Consider the following 19392-nt stretch of genomic DNA (forward strand, 5'->3'; position numbering starts at 1 on the left):
ACTCCATGAGTGAAGGGACTTTGTTTTGTTCCTTCTGCATACATAGCATCTAGAATAGCACCTGGCACATAGGCACTGGATAAAAAGTAAGCACTGCATATTTATATACCAGTATTTTCAAAGGAAATGTCAACATGCCCCAAACCAGAATTAAATCCTCAAAACCTTACTTCTGTTCTTCCTTCTCTCTCTATACTTCTTTCCTTTCCTTTTCTTCCCAAAAACACAGAACTGCTGGATGCTCCCTCCACGTCTTTGCTCATGCAGATCTCCTTGCCCAGAGGAGACTAGCCCCTCTCCCCTTGGCCCAGGACACCTATATAATTTCTTCTTCAAGAAGTTCATTGGTCACTTCCTCAAAAATACCTGCTCTTTCCTCTCTTTTCCCCTTCCTTTCCACAAGGTTCTCCCTGTGCTCCCACCCCTGCGTTTCTCTCATGAACTTCTCCAGAAGGCTGAGAGCATGTTGAAGTCCAGGAAGCAAGTTCAAGACCTCACCTATTATCTTCCCCCATCTTTAGGGTATAATTAGAAGCAGGCGTTAGCATGCTCAGTTCATAGATTGAGAAACTGAAGTACACTCTATCTAGTTTCACAGCAGGAGAAAAACCCAGAACCCCTCAGGAATCCTTTTTGGAGCTCTATTTCTATCCCCTGGGTAGCTGGTCAGTTCTTGTCTTTAGTAAACCTTGCCACAAGCCTGTGCTCCTCCCTGTGTGTGTGTGTGTGGAAGGTAACCATGGATACTACTGAACAGGCACAAAAGCCTTCAGTTAATGGAGACAACAAGTGGTTTTTAGGACACTTAGAAGGTTTTGAGGTGAGGGGCAAACCCTGGAAACAAACGTAGAAAGCAAACATAGAAAGCAAACGTAGAACTTTTGCTTCAGGCCCCCAGGCTGGGTGTGTTTCAGTTGAATTGGACACAAATGTTCTACAGGGCCCTGGACTCTTGACAGTGTTTAGCCCCACAGTAAGATCTTAACTGTGAGTGGAACACCAAAAGGAAGTCCCAGGCGGAAAGCAGGGACCCGGCTGTGAATCTGGAGGGGTGGACTGACATAAGTGATGCCAGCAACAACACGGACTCCTGAGGGGATCCAGGCCACAGAGCCTGGAGGTAATGGAGTCTCCTGTCCCCAGACAGAGAGAGCCGCCAGCAAGGCCATGTCCTTTCCTCCCTCCGTCTTTGCCCGAGGTGCGTTTTTCTCCTCCTAGCTGAGGACTACAGGTAGGCAGGAGAAATTCACACCCAGATGTCTTTAGGAGGCGCCCTATTTCCTCAGAGCCCTTTCGGACCCCATGAGTCCCGGGGTTTCCCTTTTTATTCTCAAACAAGGCACGCCTGAAGCGTGGGGATCAGGGGAGCCCCACTTGCTTCTAGACTGTCGCGGAGCTAAGTCCCAACTTTCCAGTTCCTGCCGGGAGCTCCACGCCTTCCGAGGTAAGACCGGGAAGCCAAACCGCATATAGACTCAGTTCCACTGGGTGGAGGTTCAGTGCGGCTAAGCCTGCTGGTTACCTGAAGTGAGATCTCCAGGGGAAGGGGGGGCGGAGGAAGAGGGTTCCGGAGATGGACTTGGGGGCGAGAGGTGGCGGCAGTTCCCGGCGCTTTGACGTAGACTTGGAGAGGCGCCGAGCACTCCCACTGCTTAAGAGGCACGGTATCCTTCAGGACGCCGGGGCTGGGGACCGTCACTCGCTCGGGAAGCAGCCTGCGCTTTTCCTCTTCACACACTCCAGGGAATCCGGGGAGGGTTGAGCAGGTAAGTGCGAAGCGGTGCTCTCCTACAACCTGGGAGTTGAGCATCGGTGTAAAGAATATAATGGGGCACAAAAGACACAGCCGGTCCTTGGCATCTCCGCCCTAAAGAGGATTATTAGGCCATTGAACCAGGTGTGGGATCGGGACGCAGGGAGCCCAGCGCGGGGCTGGTAGCGGGACGCACGAAGGACCCCAGGGTTGAGAACTTCCAGGCTCGGGGAAAACTGTCCTGAGACGGGAACCTAAAAGAGCCAGTAAGATGAGCGCGATGGTAGTAGCAGACAGGGAGTCCCGGACTACTCTAACTTCAGCACCGTGGACAGCGTCCCGCGCTCTGTCTTCCAATAACCTCTGACGGCTTGGACGCGTCCCCGAAGGATAAACAGCCTTTGGGGCAACTTGACTTTGATATTTTAGTTCAGAAGAGGACGTATTGAATACAATTTTGTTCAGGGAGAGATCCTGTGTAAGTGATCTGAAATATTTTTGAATAGCCTTGAATCTCAACTTGTCTTTTCCAAATGGGAAAGAGCATGTTCAAAGGCATTTCTGAAATACTGATTTAAGGGTGCCTCAGTATGTTCTGCTGCTGTGTAGAAGAGAAGGATTCAGTCCTACGGTGTTATCCTTAAATGTTCCAGGATAGACGTATTCCTATGAGCTGTGCCTTGCTTGCCTTCGTGATACTCACATCTAAGAGGTTTGGAAATACAAGATAAAACCGAAAGGGAGCTGTGTATGTCCTCCTGTTTTTTCTTTATGTTAGAGTTGTTTAAGTGTGATTTTGTGTGGTCTTAAAGAGTCAGATAAGCTTTTTTCCTTGGAAAAAAGAAAATTTAGATTAGTATTATTTTAAGGACATTATTTCTCATTGCACTTGTTTGAAGTGTAACATCATAATTTCAAAGTGTTATGTAGTTTAATTTTTTAAGGATTTATTTCTTTAATAGAGAGACAGAGTTGGGGCGATGGGGCAGAGGGACAGAATCTTCAAACAGTGGGGTGGCAGGGCTTGACCCCACAACCCATGAGATCATGATCTGAGCAGAAATAAAGAGTGGGAGTCCCAACCAACCGACTGAGCCTTCCAGGGGCCCCTATATAGTTTAATTTTATTACAGCAGGCTTTGAGAGCCAGAAAAGTTGAATGAGAGGCAAATGTTTTCACTAAAATTCTTGAGATTCATAGCAGGAAGAAAAAAATGATAAAAACATTATCTTTATGAAAATTATATCAGAATCATGGAGCATTTTAGGTGTTGATAAAATGTCAATTGATTCTACTCTAATGGATTGAATATATACCTCTTGGCTTCCCTACTTTTAGCACACTACCTTATGTTCATTTTTATTTATAACATTTTACAATTCTTATGCTTTCTAAAAATTGAAAGTCTTCAATAGGAAAACACCTATGGATAAAATAGATTAAAATTCTTAATTGAATGGGGGTCCTGGATTAGAATAGGTAGGCTAAACTATATTATAAAATAATTAAAGCCATGCAGCAAGATTTTAAATTTTTACTTAATATTCTTTTAAATTATGTTCCTCTGTTCTAGGGAAAACAAGTTCACTTACTCATCTCATAAAGGAACATGTCTTAGGAATAAGTACTTCCTATCTAAATATTTTGGTTTTATAGTACATGGGTGGCAATGTGTCATTTTAGATAGAATGGGACTTAGGGGAGGTATGATAAGACTATTCCTAGGGACAATGGTGTATTTCCTTTGCTGGCACCAAGGTTTTTAAAGGCATAATTATTTTCATTACTGAGTGGAGCTCAAGCAAGGATTTGTAATTTATTTCCATTCTATGCAGTTTCAGTGCCATGGCTGATCCTGGGAACAGAAGAGGGATCTACCGCCCCTTGACCCTTACCTGCTCCTTGCTCATTGTGGGAATGTGCTGTGTGTCTCCTTTCTTCTGCCATAGCCAGACAGACCTGCTGGCTCTTAACCAAGCTGATCCTCAGTGCTGGGAATCTTCTTCAGTGGTCCTCCTGGAAATGCGGAAGCCTCGAATTTCTAACACTGTTTCCGGTTTCTGGGATTTTATGATCTACCTGAAGTCTTCTGAGAACTTGAAGCATGGGGCACTGTTTTGGGATCTGGCCCAACTCTTCTGGGACATCTATGTGGACTGTGTCCTCTCCAGGAACCATGGCTTAGGAAGGAGGCAATTGTCTGGGAAGGAAGAGATTTCAGCAGCGCATCCACAGCACGCAGGGAGAAATCAAGGTGGTCACCTTTAGGTCCCATGTCTTTCAAAAGGGCCAATCAAGTATGAACGTGCTCAGTTGTGAGGAAGGGGGAAATTGCTTTAGGGGAATTAATTGTGTCTCAGGAGTGAACCCAAGAGCATACAAGAGCACACAAATGATAGAAGGATAGCACTTCCTTTTGTATTTCATGGTAGCTCATTTTTCTCATTCTCATACTTCATGTGAACAGCAGCAAGGAAAAGTAAAAATACAAGTAAGGAAAAGCATGATTCCCAAAGTACAACACAAAACTATAAAGTGATTAGCCTGAATATTAGTAGTCATAACCTGTCTTTACATGCTGTGGATTTGGGAAGATTTGAATGTAAGTCTGGGGAATATTCACAACACACAAGCTCTCACTCTTTTTAAATAGAAAAAAAAAATGCTCCGTGTAAATGGAGGGTCTCCTTGTGATCTATTTAGTTGGTGAAATGAAGGGCAGAATAATTGGCTGGCTTGCAGATTTACTCCTTGTTGCTTTTTGAACAAATCTCAAATATGTAATTAACTTCCAGCAAGTGGAGTGATTAACTTTTAGTAATTTGGAACTTCCAACAAATTTAGAGATTCTCACTGGTGCAAATATTATATTCAAAAAAAGTCTTCTCTGGGAGCAATAAAAAAATGTCCTTTATGGAATTAGGATTAGAACAAATGAGCCACTGTGAGTAAGCTGAGAAATAGATAACTTAGCCCTATTCAAATTATTTTTTTTCCGTTTTTAATGTTGTTTCAAACAATGATCTTCCAGTCCTTGCAGCAAAGGCTGTTTGGGTGGTAGGGACTCTTAGAATTACTTATGCACTAGTGCAAAACTGAGGCATAACTAATATTTGTATATTTTATTGTGAGAATTGTTTGTATATTTGTATATTTTATTGTGAGAATTGTTATATATCCCTATAATTATATATCCCTGTAATTGTTATATAACCCTATAATTTCTCTATTAGAATAGCACTTAACAGTAATAGTTCTAGGTCAATCCTTTCCAAAGATATTATAGAGCCTTTATATATCTAGTTTGTTTTAACCTCACTACCTAAATATCCTCATGCTTTGCTGATCCATTAAACCAGATAATCCACTGCTGTTATTTATAGATAAGTTTATTATTTTGGCAAATGTTATTGTAACTTAAACCAATTTCCATTTTTAGAGGAAAAATTCTTTTACCAGCTTAGCTACTAAAGAAACACAAAAATAAGTGTCCTTCAGTGTTTGTTACCAATATTTAGAAACCATTTTAAGCAGAGGCTCTTCAGACATCAGCATCCATAGAATTGGATATTTTCTTCCTTTGTAGTCTAGGACTCATTTTCCCATTCCTAACATATTTAGTTGTCATACTCAAGTCACCACCAATATTTATTGTTTTTTTTGGTATTTCGCACTCACTTTAAATTACTAAAATATCTATGGAATAAATGAAAATCATATTTTAGTTCAGACAAACATGAAAATAATTATATACATACACAAGGTCTTTTTCTAAAAGAGCTTCCAGTTGGTTTCCTGCAGTGTCACTATCAGAATCGTCTGAAGCTACGCGCAATTTTTCTGGAGCATATTTCAACATAGCATTTCTATCTATTTTTTTTTTAAAGGTGGTAGATTTATCTTCAGCTCCAGGAGCCACTTCTTTTCTCTTGCTACAGAGTTGTTGTTGACTCAGCTGGTCTGCAGATTTTAGCCAGAGTGGCTATGTAGCAAGAAAGAATATTTCACTTTATTGAAGTTATTTTAATGTTGGCCATAAACAATTGTTTGCAGATCAGGAAACAAAGCTTTCCATTTTGATTGTATAATCACAGTCAAAGAGGGTCTTGGGTCAAGGAGACACCATGTCTAAAAGTTAAATAGTTGCTGGAACATTGAGATTTCATCTCAAGAGGTTTGATTAAATCTCTAGTGGCTCAACTGGGCTCTGGATGTACCTGCACAGATTCTCCACTAATTTTTTCTATTGTCCTTGGGGGATTAATATACAGGTTAGGATGGGGGTGAGGGTGAAGAGATGTCTGTCTCTACAATTCTTGGGGAAATCAAATCACCGGAACAGAAGGAAAGAATGAATGTGTCTACATAATATGCAAAAAATTTTCTGTTATTTTGACATCCTCAAATTTAAATAGTTGAAACACACATGAGAAATGTTATGAATCATGTTTTGTTAAAAACATAAATCTCCTATATAATTTTGTATGTTAACATATCATGTTTGTCAATATTGGGCCAACAAATATGAAAACAAGAAATCATATATATCTATGTAACCTCAATTAACTTCATTAACTTACTTAGACCTCAGTTTCTTCATCTGAAAAAGAGGGGTGAGGAAAGAATTAGAAGGCCCTCTTTACATTCTCCATTCTAATATTCTGTGATTCTGTAGGAAGGAATTAATGAAAGGCATGTATTTAACTATGGGTAGAATCTGGAAGAGCTTTACCCCAAAGACAGCTTATTGAACTGGGTGGTGACCTGGATACTGTAGTTGTTTATAACAATGCTTGTCAGGAACAGAGGGTATCCAGAAATGAGAATTCCAAAAATTCTGAGGGCTAGAGATAGCATCACTTGGGGAAAGACTAAAAGATCATCATTATTTAGTCTAGAAAGATACAAGTCAATAACTGAATGTTAAAATGTCCAGAAGGTGTGAAGAGAGTGTACCCAGCTTAACCACTAAGTTATGACACATTATGTCAAGGCAAAGAGAAAGAGAGAGTTATAAATTGAAGAAAAGAGTAGACTGATAACTCCCAAATGGAGAATAACAGAGTTAAGGTTAACTCATGGGTTAATAAGGGCTTCAATGCAAATGAAGGGATTTTGAAGTATATCCCTGTTTGTGTCAAAAAATAATGGCCTTTTCCTTCAACAAACCTCGCTCTGCCAGTGAGAAACAGAAAAACCCGCCTGCCTGAGCCTGGCTGTTTAATGTTTTAGAAAAATTGTGAATCTTTGCATTCCTTCATGATGAGAAAATTAAAATTTAGATATATAATTTGATGATGTTTGCAGTTGGTGTGTAACTAGCTGGCAAATGTTATTTTGTTGTTTATTTTTTAAACACCAAGCATTAGAGAAAACAATGCTTCAGGAACATATATGTAATTAGTTTCACAAATGCTTGATTTTTTACTTTGTTTATTTCAAGAAATTTCCTAGTAACATCTTCAGAAATTACTCATCTAGAAATCGATCCTAAGGAAACATTCAGAGATGTGGCCAACAATGCAGTACAATGCAGGATTTCACTGCAATACTGTTTATAATAGCAGAAAACTTGGAAATGATTTAAAGCAATGGTTAACTAAATTATGGAATAAAGTGCATATACAAAGAACTTTAAAATAAAAATCATACAATGACCATTTTTACTTTTTTAATCAGAAAAAAGTCTTAATACATTAACAAAGAACTGTATTTATTATAATTTACTTTGTTATTTAAATTACAAAGGACACATAAACAGAGATTTACATATACATTCTTGCAAAAAATTTATAGAGACATAGATAGTGACAGAAACAACAAACTTTCTTTTATTTTTAGAAATTTATTATTTGAGAGAGAAAGAAAGAGAGAGAGGGAGCCTGCAAGAGAGTAGGGGGAGGGGCAGAGAGAGAGAGAGAGAATCTTCAATCAGACTCCCCACTGAGCATGGAGCCCATAATGGGGCTTAATCCCAAAACCCATGAGATCTTGATCTGAGTCAAAACCATGAGTCAGGTGCTCAATTGACCGAGCCACCCAGGTGCCCCAACAAACTTTCTTTTAAAACCAAGGTGTTGATATTTAATTAGCCTGAGAAAAATTTGGTGCTTTAATAATGAGTTCCTTTTCTCTACTTTCAGGTGCATATTCTCAGCAACTAAGAACACCTTTCCTAAAGAAGAAAGAGTTGATTGAAGGTTTGATAAGCATGCACTTGCACAGGAGTGGGTCTAAGTTCATTGGAAAAGTCACCAGTGGCCTGGAAATAAAGAGAAAATAAATCTCACTTCATAGCTATCTCACATCTTGGAATTAAAAAACAAACAAACAAACATGTTTTTCTTGACTATTGATCATTTGTTTAATTGAAATGGTGGAAATGTCCATAGATAAATCATAAGCTACATTCTCTCAGAGTACTTCCTAACGGTTTCATTCTTTTAGCCTGCTAGCATGTTCCTTCAAATGGTGGCTTTACTGTCAGATCATCCCACTGTCTGAGAGTTAAAATAGCTTTCAAAGAGGACCAGATTATTTGTCAGATTGTTTGTATTCACTCTGACAAATTGTTCTGGGATGCTGGATATTATTAATGAACCAGAGGGCCATACATTTAACTTGAATACACTGCATGACTTCCAAGCCATTAACCATTGCTTATGTATAAGCATACAAAGGGCTATACTTATTAATTACCAGTTACTGACTGTAATACCTAATTCTTGTTTGAAATAATATTTTTGAATAAAGCATTCTTCTAATGGAAACAAAATTAATAAAAGTTCTGGACCCCAAGTAACATTATTGGAGTATCTTTATTTCAACATTTGATGTTACCATTACTGATAATCTAAACTCTAATAAAATAGCAGTAAGTATGAGTATTTTATAATTAGTATATTTTCTATTTTTTAAAAATCTTATTTATTTATTTGATAGAGAAATCACAAGTAGCAGAGAGGCAGGCAGAGAGAGAGAGGGGGAAGCAGGTTCCCTGCTGAGCAGAGAGTCCGATGCGGGGCTCGATCTCAGGACCCTGAGATCATGACCTGAGCCGAAGGCAGAGGCTTAACCCACTAAGCCACCCATGTGCCCCAGCATATTTTCTATTTTGATTAGATATTAAAACTCTGTAAGTGGTTATACTTTGCATCACAAAACAAACTAAAAGTAAAATGAACAGTATTATGATAAAAGAATTCGTAAAAAATTTTTCTCTGAAAAATGAACAGACCTGATGAGGTTCACAGTACAGAAGTCCAATGAGCAAATGTATTTGAGATCCAGACACAATGTGATTTTTTATCTCTAATTACTTTCTCTTTCCAATTGTTCTTTCACAACCAATACTGGACAATCAGTTTGAATTTCAGATACGTTAGCAATTTACTTGCTTTTTCCAGATCTAAAGGAAACATGAGTAAATGCTTTTTCATGGAAGGTTGAGGGGACTCCTTAAACTAAAAACCTCATCTAAATGTAATCGGAATATATTTATTTAGATACTCCTTAGATAAAGAAGCAAAGGCAATTCCATGGAGAAAGGGTAGTCTTTTCAACAATCAGTGCTTGAAGAAATTTTTGGGAGTGATGAGTATGTTCATGACTTGACTGTGGTGACAGTTTCATAAGTGTGTAATATGTCAACACTTCGACTGTGCATCGTAATTATATGGAGTTTATGTCAATATACTTGCCAATTATACTTCAATAAAGATGCTAAAAAAGCAAAAAAAAAAAAAAACCCAAAAAATGGTTATCAGAAGATGCAGCTGCAATTGAGAATTAACCAAGTTCTAAGAACAGGGAAATAAGTCTGGGGAAGGAAGTGGGGACAGGAACCAGCCTCAGCTTTTCTTGGTTGGGAGAATGAGCACGTTAAAAGCTGCCACATTGTATTTTTACGTGGGCTCATGGTTTTACTTTCCTGCCACTTTCTCTGATACCTTTTATCACATTCCTAAAAACCATCATGAAACTTATTATCTCTTATAAATCATGGAAGAAATGCCACGCCTGCTCACAGAAAAGCCTGCCCTTTCTTTGCTCTTCACTCACCTGGGTACTATACAACAGAGACTGCTGAATTTTTCTGTAAAGGATCAGATAGCAAATATCATGATCGTAGGCTATCTGTCTCTATTGCAACTAATAAGCAATTCTGCTTTTGTAGAATACAAGAAACCGTAGACACCATGTGAGTGAGTGAGCATGGTTGTGTTCTTTTTTTTTTTAATTTTTTATTTTTTCAGCATAACAGTATTCATTATTTTTGCACCACACCCAGTGCTCCATGCAATCTGTGCCCTCTCCAATACCCATCACCTGGATCCCCCAACCTCCCACCCCTCGCCCCTTCAAAACCCTCAAGACTGTTTTTCAGAGTCCATAGACTCTCATGTTTCACCTCCCCTTCCAATTTCCCTCAACTCCCTTCTCCTCTCCATCTCCCCTTGTTCTCCATGCTATTTGTTATGCTCCACAAATAAGTGAAACCATATGATAATGTTTATAGTAGCAATGGCCACAGTCGCCAAACTGTGGAAAGAACCAAGATGCCCTTCAACAGACAAATGGATAAGGAAGATGTGGTCCATATACACTATGGAGTATTATGCCTCCATCAGAAAGGATGAATACCCAACTTTTGTAGCAACATGGACAGGACTGGAATAGATTATGCTGAGTAAAATAAGTCAAGCAGAGAAAGTCAATTAGCATGGTTGTGTTCTAATAAAACTTTGTTTATGGACAATGAAATCTGAATCTGTATCATTTTCAGGTGTCCCAAAATATTCTTCTTTTGACTCTTCCAAAAATTTTTTAAAGATGTAATGACCACTCTTGGCTCATAGCATGGACAAAACAGGCAGTGGGCAGGATTTGGCTTGTGGGGTGTGGCTTGCTGATCAAAGTTTTAGGGTTTGCTTATTAAACTCTTAAGGAATACATTATATGTTAATAAAAAAAATCTCTAAGGAACAAGCTAGGATAAAGTGAGAAGGACAGTGAATAAAGTAAAAATAAAAAAATTTGTAATAGACTGAAAAGCAAATATTATGAGATTGAACAGGGATAACCTAGTCCTAATCCTATTCAATTGGACGTTATTTTCTTCTGGAACAGTAATAGAAATTACAGATCATATAAATAAAAATCCACATAAATAAAAAATGTCCTCTCTAAATGCAGCATGGATTGCACATAAAGATAATATGCAAAAGACTAGAATCAGAACAATATTTATTGAGAGAAAGTACAGAGCAGAGTACAGACTCAACGTCATTAACTACTGGCCAAGAAACTTTGGAAAACTTACAGACCCTCCTTGTGCCATAGCTCCCTCATAAAATTCGATATCTACTTGCTAGTTTTGTCTTGAGGATTAAATGAGTTAGTGCTTATAAGGAGCTTAGAAGCCAAGTATTCTCACAGTCAAACAATTATCAGCTATATCTTTGGACATTATGGAATTAAGCATCTATACTGCAGTCATACATGCAGAGAAGGGAGGCTGATAGTTACTTTAGCCAAACTCACCACATATAGGATTTTATTTTTTTTATTATTTTAATTATTTTTAAAAAATATTTTATTTATTTATTTGACAGGCAGAGATCACAAGTAGGCAGAGAGGCAGGCAGGGTGGGGTGGGGAGCAGGCTTCCCGCTGAGCAGAGAGCCAGACTCAGGGCTCGATCCCAGGACCCTGAGATCATGACCTGAGCCGAAGGTAGAGGCTTTAACCCACTGAGCCACCCAGGCACCCCACATACAGGATTTTAGCAAGAAATATTCATGACTTCAAAATAAATTTATTTTGAGATCATTTGTTGATTCCTATACAGTTATAAGAAACAATACAGAGACATCCTATATACTCTTCATCCAGTTTTCCTCCATGGTAGTGCCCCCTTGCATAATTACAGTAGAGTAATGCAACCAGGAAATTGACGTGGGTACAATCCACAGAGTTTATTCGGATTTCACCAGTTTTGCATCCACTCAATGGTGTGTGTGTGTGTGTGTGTGTGTTTAGTTCTCTGCCTGTTCTCTGTCAGGAGCGTCCAGATAGAAAATTTGGTCATCAATTCAATAATTTAAATGATATTTGAAGAAGACAGTAGCATGAGTTCATGTAAATCACACACTTGGATATCCCTACTAAGGTATCTAAATTAAGAATAGCCCTCTGCTGGAAACTCAGCACACCCAGATTCAACTCAGCCTCTTCTTTCCATCTCCCTCTACCACTTCTCACTCCCAAAGGTTTACTCTGAACTAAAGAACTAAGACACATGAGTAGGGAGATTAAAAAAAAAATAAAACTTATTCTCTTCATGCTTCACACCAAATTCTTGAGAGGCAAAACACTTAATTCTTTAGTACAGATTATGGAAAATATGTTTCATCACCATCCTAAGGGGCCTTGGAGCCTGGACTCCTACTAATCACTTCAAGCTGGACAAGGTGATTTGATCAACAAGGGCACAGAAGGCCTTGGACAGCCGCTCAGCTCCACGGTACAGGTCCACATTTACTGAAGGCTGCAGGCCTGAAATCAACAAATGGGAGAGTCCTTCAGAGAAAGCACCTGTAGGTTTTCAAGCTGATCTTGCTAAAGCTCTAACACAGAGAAGATATGGAAGTCAGCTCTCCCCAGGTCCTGATGACAAGGCCCTCTTTCTACCAACTGACAAGTAAGACGGCTATTATTTGCCATGAACGATTCCTAATTGCACTTGGTTGTGGGTTCTTAAAGGGCATTTTTCCATGATTCTGAGCACAAATCTGAGTAGCCAGAAAGCCCACTCCCGAGCAGTGGTCTTCAAACTCTTGTGTCTAAATAGATTTAGAGGGTGTAAAGACAGATTGCTGGCTCCTACTCTAAGAGCTCTGATTCAGTACATATGATGGTTAATTTTATGCCTCACCCTGACTGGCTACTAAAGCCCAGAGGTTCGGTCAAACGTTATTCTGGGTGTGCTATGGGGTTGTTTCCGGACAAGATGAATATTAGAATCTGCAGGCTGACTACAGTTAATTGCCCTCCCTGATGTGGCTGGGCTTCATCCCATCAGTCAAAGGCTTGAATTAAGCAGAAAAGCTGAGTAAGAGAATTCCTTCTGCTTGACTGCCTTGTGGCTCCCACATCAGTTTTCCTCTGCCTCCAGCTTCCAATCAAAACAGCAGCTCTTCCTAAGTCTCTAGCCTGCCAGCTTTTGCACTGGTTCTTTTAGTTTTCCAGTTTGCTGACAGTGGATCTTGGGGCTTGTCAGCCTCCATAATCACATGGGCCTATTCCATAAAATAAGTCTCTTTCTGTATCTTCCTATCTCTATCCTATTGGTTCCATTCCTCTGGCAGTCCCTAACTAATATAGGGTATCACGGAGGGGGCCCAAGAATTTGCATTTCTGGTATGGTCCCAGGTGATTCTGATGCCCTTAATCTAGGAACCATGCTCTGAGACCCTCTGCTGTATAGTTACTGATGAATGGTTGGAGTGGTCCCCTATGATCCGTTATAATAGGGATTGTGTTGTAGAAAGATTTACAGTGTGGCAGTTCTCAACCAAAAGTTTGATATGCATAATTTTTAACCTAAGAATTACTTTTCTAGGAACTGATCCTACAAATGTATTCACATATACATACAAATATATAGGTCCATACAGATAATCACCAAACCATTTTTAAGGTCATAAAAATTGGAAGCAACTTAATTACAGACCAGTAAATAACTTACGGTACATTTGTACCATGTGATAAAAAATGAAATTGCTCAATGTCTAAGGTATATTGTCAAGTGAAAAAAAAAGCCAAAAGAACAATCTAAGTTATGTTGAGAAAGGAAAGACATAAAATATACAGAGAAAAGTGCTGGAAGGAAAACTCACTAAACTGTTAACAGGTATTATCTTTGAGAAACTGGTGACAAGGAGGGAAGGGCACAATGAAACAATCCATTTTTTAAAAACCCTGTACACGTAGACATTTTAATACTATGATGAACATGTAGTATGATATTATTGGTGTAATTAATAAAAAATAAAATTGCTGGGAATGAAAACTTAGAAAGACTGATTAGTTACATAATTTAGTTACATGATTTCTATAATGGCTTCCTCTATGCAGTTTTCTGTTGAACATGAGAAGAGAGGAGTCATGACTTTTTAAATCTATTTTCTAACATTGTTCCAGAATTATAAGAATCTTAAATAAATAATATTTTATTGACTGAATACAAAACCTTGTCCAGAGACAAACTTATTTTAGGACATTCTGCTTCTCAGCCCCTGAAAACTTAAAATACAACAATAAAGAAATAGAAGAGCAACAATCCATTTCATTCATGGGAAGTTTCTCTTACTATTTGGCCATTTTCTTTTTAAGCTTTAGTCCCTTGACATGTTAAGAAAAAGCCAGATATACGTTCACTTAGCACCTAGCATGATGCGTGGCATACACCTGGGATTCCATGCATATCGGGACTGAATTAATGTACAGGACAGGTGGTAGCCTAATGAGACGTTAGAAATATCTGTGAAATCGACAGCCCAAAGGAAATTCAAATGGCAGAATAATTCACTTCAATGTATTAAAAAAATCTATCTGGTCTCTGAATGAATCAGTGATGTGAGAGGAGGTTACCAGAATGATAGATAAAGAGATTAAAACGTATTACGTGATCTAGTTTAGATCTAGTCTAGTCTAGATCAAGTTTAGTCTAGAATTACTGTGCTGGGAAACAGAAATGCTGAGCCTGTGTCTTCCTTACAACAATAACTAATTAAGCAAACCCATATACGTTGAGTATCTACTATGTACTAAGACTTCTGTGAGCTTCATATTGTACACGTTGATGGACACTCGGATATCCCCCATTTCGATGTCTCTCAGGAAACTGACACTTAATGCGATCCAAACAGAACTACTGATGTGCAGTCCCCCATCTCAGCTCTCCCCATTACAATAAGTGTATCCCCATCCCCCCCTCCCGGGGCAAACTACCACTTCCTGCCTAGATTTCAACAGGTTTTACCCAGACTCTGTGCGCACCCCCTTGCCCTTCTCCAAACCATTCTCCACATAATGCCAGAGGACTATTTTTAAGGCTAGAGTATCTTTTTCTTTTTTAAAAGGTAAGCAGGCCATTATATATATATTTTTTCAAAGATTTTATTTATTTATTTGACACAGAGAGAGATCACAAGTAGGCAGAGAGTCAGGCAGAGAGAGGGGATAAGCAGGCTCCCTGCTCAGCAGGGATGCTGAGGCAGATGCGGGGCTCAATTCCAGGACCTTGAGACCATGACCCAAGCCAAAGGCAGTGGCTCAATCCACTGAGCCACCCAGGTGCCCCAAGGCTAGACTATCTTAACAACGAAATGTACTCCTTTCAAAATGAATGCCCAGCATCTAGCACAGAGTAATGTTGGAGGAATATTTGTTGAATGAATAAATGAGTGACTGTATGATGAATTCTTTAGACTTTTTTTTCTACATTCATGGAGCTTAGTTGCCGGAGGTCTGTATCTTCTCCCATCAACAGTAATTGCTTCTACTTTTACATACATACATACATACATACGTACATACATATGTCGGAGAGAGAGAATGAGAGAGACAGAAAGATTCGATACGATTTCAGTATGCCCTTCCCCCGACCCAGGATCCCCAGGCAATTATTTGAGAAGACTACCTTCTTAAATGAGTGAGCTCGGGTGCTGCATTTCTCTCTCCTGAGCTTGCACTGCCTTTATTTTCTTAGAATTTGCTAAAGTTCAAGCCTCATTTTCTGGTTATTTATAATAATAGTGCTGATGATAGTCTCACGTGAAGAAGAAAGGGACAGGAATAACCCTCCCACACCCACTCCCCGGCCTTCCCTTCTCATCCTTAAAACGTACAGTGGCAGACAGATGACAAAGAGGGATGGGAGAGAAGCTTGGAAAAGGGTTTCAGAGATGACACAGGAAATTTCACTCACAAATGGAAGGAAAATCATTTAATGAGGAAATAAACCTGGAGTGTTATGTCTTTTTTTTTCTCACCACAGAAGCAAATAGTGTTAGACGCTTTCAAATTGAATTCCTTTACTGCAAGTGTAAGCAAAATGTTTGCTACTGATTTTCAACCCAACATTTGGCATTTAAAGAGGCTTAGGGAACCTCTTCTACATACTTTCTATTAAACTCTCATAGTCTTGTGACATCCAGTTACCCTGTCTTGGTACTGAATGACTCTATGCAATAAATGTCTACAACTCCCTGCAAACTGACCATGACGCTTGCTGTTTTAGTCTTATTAAGCTTTTAAGTAACGTAAGCTTCATCTTAATTTCCAAAATGTATTGAATCCTTAGCAAAACTCCAGTCTGAAAGGACAGTCAGCTACAGGGAGGCAGGGAAACCGAAGGGACCTGTGAAGGAAAAAAGCTGGGTTTTTTCCCGCTTTGCTTCTTTTTCTACTTCTATTCTTGCTACAACATGTATCTCCAACCTATACACCCCTTATTGTCTGTCCTCCTTGGAAGGGACAAAGAGGTATGATATTTTGGGGGTCTTCCAACACAATCGATGGGAGGGCATGACCAGGCAGAGCCATCATGTGCCTATTCCAGACAGACATCTCCATGCCGAGACCTTCTGACTCCAGGAATAAGGGCTTATGATGGACCTGGACCCTGTCCTTGTTCTGCCCGATTCCTGCGAGCCTGAGAAGACACACGCACCACACCACAATTGCTAAGAAGCCCAGACCCCAAGCAAAGACAAGACTCCCTCTTTTCCCTTCTGAGTCTCCTGGGCACTCGTTCATCTCTCTCTATATATATATCTTCAATAAATTTTGCTTTTGCCTCCTGGTGGGTCGCATTTGATTTCCATTCTGGGTGAAGCCAAGGACTCCTGCGGAATCACTAGGATGATCACAGCACCGGCTGGAGACGTTGACACTATCTGAGTAAATCTTGGCGTGTTACAAACAGTGGAACTTTCTAATTTTCCAAATAATCCTCAAATTAAAAAAAAAAAAAAAAAAAGAACTGAAGCAGTAAAATAACCAAAAGCTTCCTGCTGTCATTGGATGCATCTGAGACAGAGAGAGAAAACAAAGGTTGCCAAGACCCTATTTTAGTTTGTTTGCCTTTCCTCCTCTTCATCAGTGTGGTTATGACACTTCTGGTTCTGATTAGGTTTGGTGTAGTTTTGGTAAGCGTGCATAGAATGTGCATAAATTATGGAGTGTACTTTTATAATCCATATTGCCAATGGCTGAGTAGAATTTGCAAAGAGGATCGTATTCAAAACCAGACCGAACAAAGATATAAACTTATTTAGAAATATTTGAGAGGTGACAGTATTTATTAAATACAAATAGCTATGGAGATTAACATAGATGCTTAAAAGCATTAAGGAGGGGCACCTGGGTGGTTTAGTCATTAAGCATCTGCCTTAGCTCAGGTCATGATCCCAGGGTCCTGGGATAGAGCCTGGCGTCAGGCTTCCAGCCCAGCAGGAGAGTTTGCTTCTCCCTCTCCTCCCCCCCAGTCATGCTCTCTTTCTCTTTCCCTTTGTTGCTGGCTAGCTTTCTCTCTCAAATAAGTAAGTAAAATCTTTTAAAAAGAGCATTTTGGAGGGGCGCCTGGGTGGCTCAGTGGGTTAAAGCCTCTGCCTTGGGCTCAGGTCACGATCCCAGGGTCTTGGGATCAAGCCCCACATCAGGCTCTCTGCTCAGTGGGGAGCCTGCTTTCCCCCCTCTCTCTCTGCCTGCCTCTCTGCCTACTTGTGATCTCTCTCTCTCTGTCAAATAAATAAATAAAGAATCTTTAAAAAAATAAAAAATAAAAAGAGCATTAAGGAAACAAGGCTGATATAAGAGAAATAAGACTGTCAGTTTAAATCTTATCAATTAGCATTTGCTGAATCATCACAAAATATACATACTATAATAACAAAAAGGGAAAATGTGCACCTTCTTGCTAACATTGTAAGCACTTTTGTATAATAATGCATACTTCTAACAGAAGCATCTCATTGTTTTTATTTAAATTTGATGTGGAAGAAGAGGCAATTTTTTAAGACTCTTTTTTTCATTTTCTACAAGACTGGACAATGCTAATTGCATCTTTATACATTATTGCATCATCTAAATGTAGAAATAAGCTTTATCTTTTCCTGATTTCCCTTTTAATAATATAATCATGTGTGTATGTATAGGTATATAGATTTTTTTAAATAAATAGACTTGAAAAAGTAACTTAAAATATGCATGAATCTTTCAGTTTCAGATATAAAACTGCATAAGTGTTGGGACAATGTCTTCCCAACATGTGTAGTCAACGTAGCTTATTAGCATTCTGGAATGTGCAACACAGCCCACTGGATTTGTGAAGGCTGTGAGGAATCAGCAGCTTTTATAAGCTCAGCTGGAGAAGCCTAATGAAAAATAAAAATGAAGGTGTTAAGCACTAAAAGACTTTTATAAAATAAAAGTCAAATTTTTATGTGAAATTTTCCTAAGAAGTTCAAGTAGATGTTGACTTTGCTTTGAGTGCTCATCATGACCCCAAAGAAGTAAAGATAGAAACATAGTGGGAGGAAACTTCTGTCGGCCTCGGAATTAGGCACAAGGAGTTCCCATCCTGTCTTGGTCTCAGGCAGTCTGAGCATGCGTCTGACATTTTTGTGATCTTGTCTTCTCTAATACAAAGACTGTAACTCCAACTCTTCACAGCACATATTTTTAGAATCACCAAATAATGATTTCATTGACTGGGCTCTGCCAACTTTAATACACAACTGACATTATAATGTCCTGATTCTATAGCTCTCCAACTATTAGGGGATGGATTGTGTGTCTCCCTGCCTAAATTCATATGTGGAAGTCCTCACCCTGGCCCCCGTACCTCAGAATGGGAATATATTTGGAGTAGATTCTTTAAAGAGATAATTAAATCCAAAAAGTTATGTGGGGTGGGTTCTAATCCAATATGCGTTGTGTCTTCATAAAAAGAGCAAATTTGGATAGGGGGGCCCCCACAGAGGGACACCTTGATCTCAGCCTTCTAGCCTCCAGAACTGTGAGAAAATTAATCTGGGATGTTTAAGCTACCAGCCTGTGGTAGGTACTTCGTTATGGTAGCTCTAGCAACTCATCCACCAATTCAGAAATATTCTGAGAAGGCCTCCTCCCATTCAGAAACACATGAGAATGTTATCCTTCATTTTATCAGAAATCTCTAGATGATCCCTCAAATATAAAAGATCTGAGGCTTTCAAAAAAGACATGGATATGTGTACATAGATATATTAAGGTAACAAAACACTATAAATAAGACAGTCGAAAACACAAGAAATAACTATAGTTAAAAAACATTTTTTAAAAGAGCCTTCAGAATTTAGCAATGAGCTCTATCTTACAAAGTAGACGGTGATGCTAATGATGGCACTACTTACATGACAGAAACCTGATCAATGATCCTCTAGGAAGAGGGACCTTATTACCCCCACTTGTAAGTGGTAACATCAGGCTGCACAGTTATATTTGTTGTAGTACTATTGATAATATTAACTGCAATAATAAAATCATCTAATATTTGTTATTTATTTTATATTTTATAATTTAACATTTT

At 39.1% G+C, this 19392-nt stretch overlaps 2 protein-coding genes across 2 annotated transcripts in view; one reads left to right on the forward strand and one right to left on the reverse strand.

The window, feature by feature from the left end:
* Positions 1-3599: 3599 nt before the first annotated feature.
* FAM237A (family with sequence similarity 237 member A) lies at positions 3600-8037 on the forward strand. The gene is made up of 2 exons (XM_044240824.1): positions 3600-4008; positions 7898-8037. The coding sequence occupies exons 1-2, from the start codon at positions 3600-3602 to the stop codon at positions 8035-8037; spliced, it is 549 nt and encodes a 182-aa protein (XP_044096759.1).
* A 4170-nt stretch (positions 8038-12207) lies between these two features.
* Positions 12208-19392, reverse strand: part of DYTN (dystrotelin) — a 47872-nt gene continuing 40687 nt past the window's right edge. Inside the window, exon 12 of the mRNA XM_044241421.1 lies at positions 12208-12311. Within this exon, the coding sequence (XP_044097356.1) occupies positions 12208-12311 (104 nt within the window). The remainder of the gene's footprint in view (positions 12312-19392) is intronic.

The sequence above is a fragment of the Neovison vison genome, chromosome 3, assembly GCF_020171115.1.
Source record: "Neovison vison isolate M4711 chromosome 3, ASM_NN_V1, whole genome shotgun sequence".
Lineage (NCBI taxonomy): Eukaryota > Metazoa > Chordata > Mammalia > Carnivora > Mustelidae > Neogale > Neogale vison.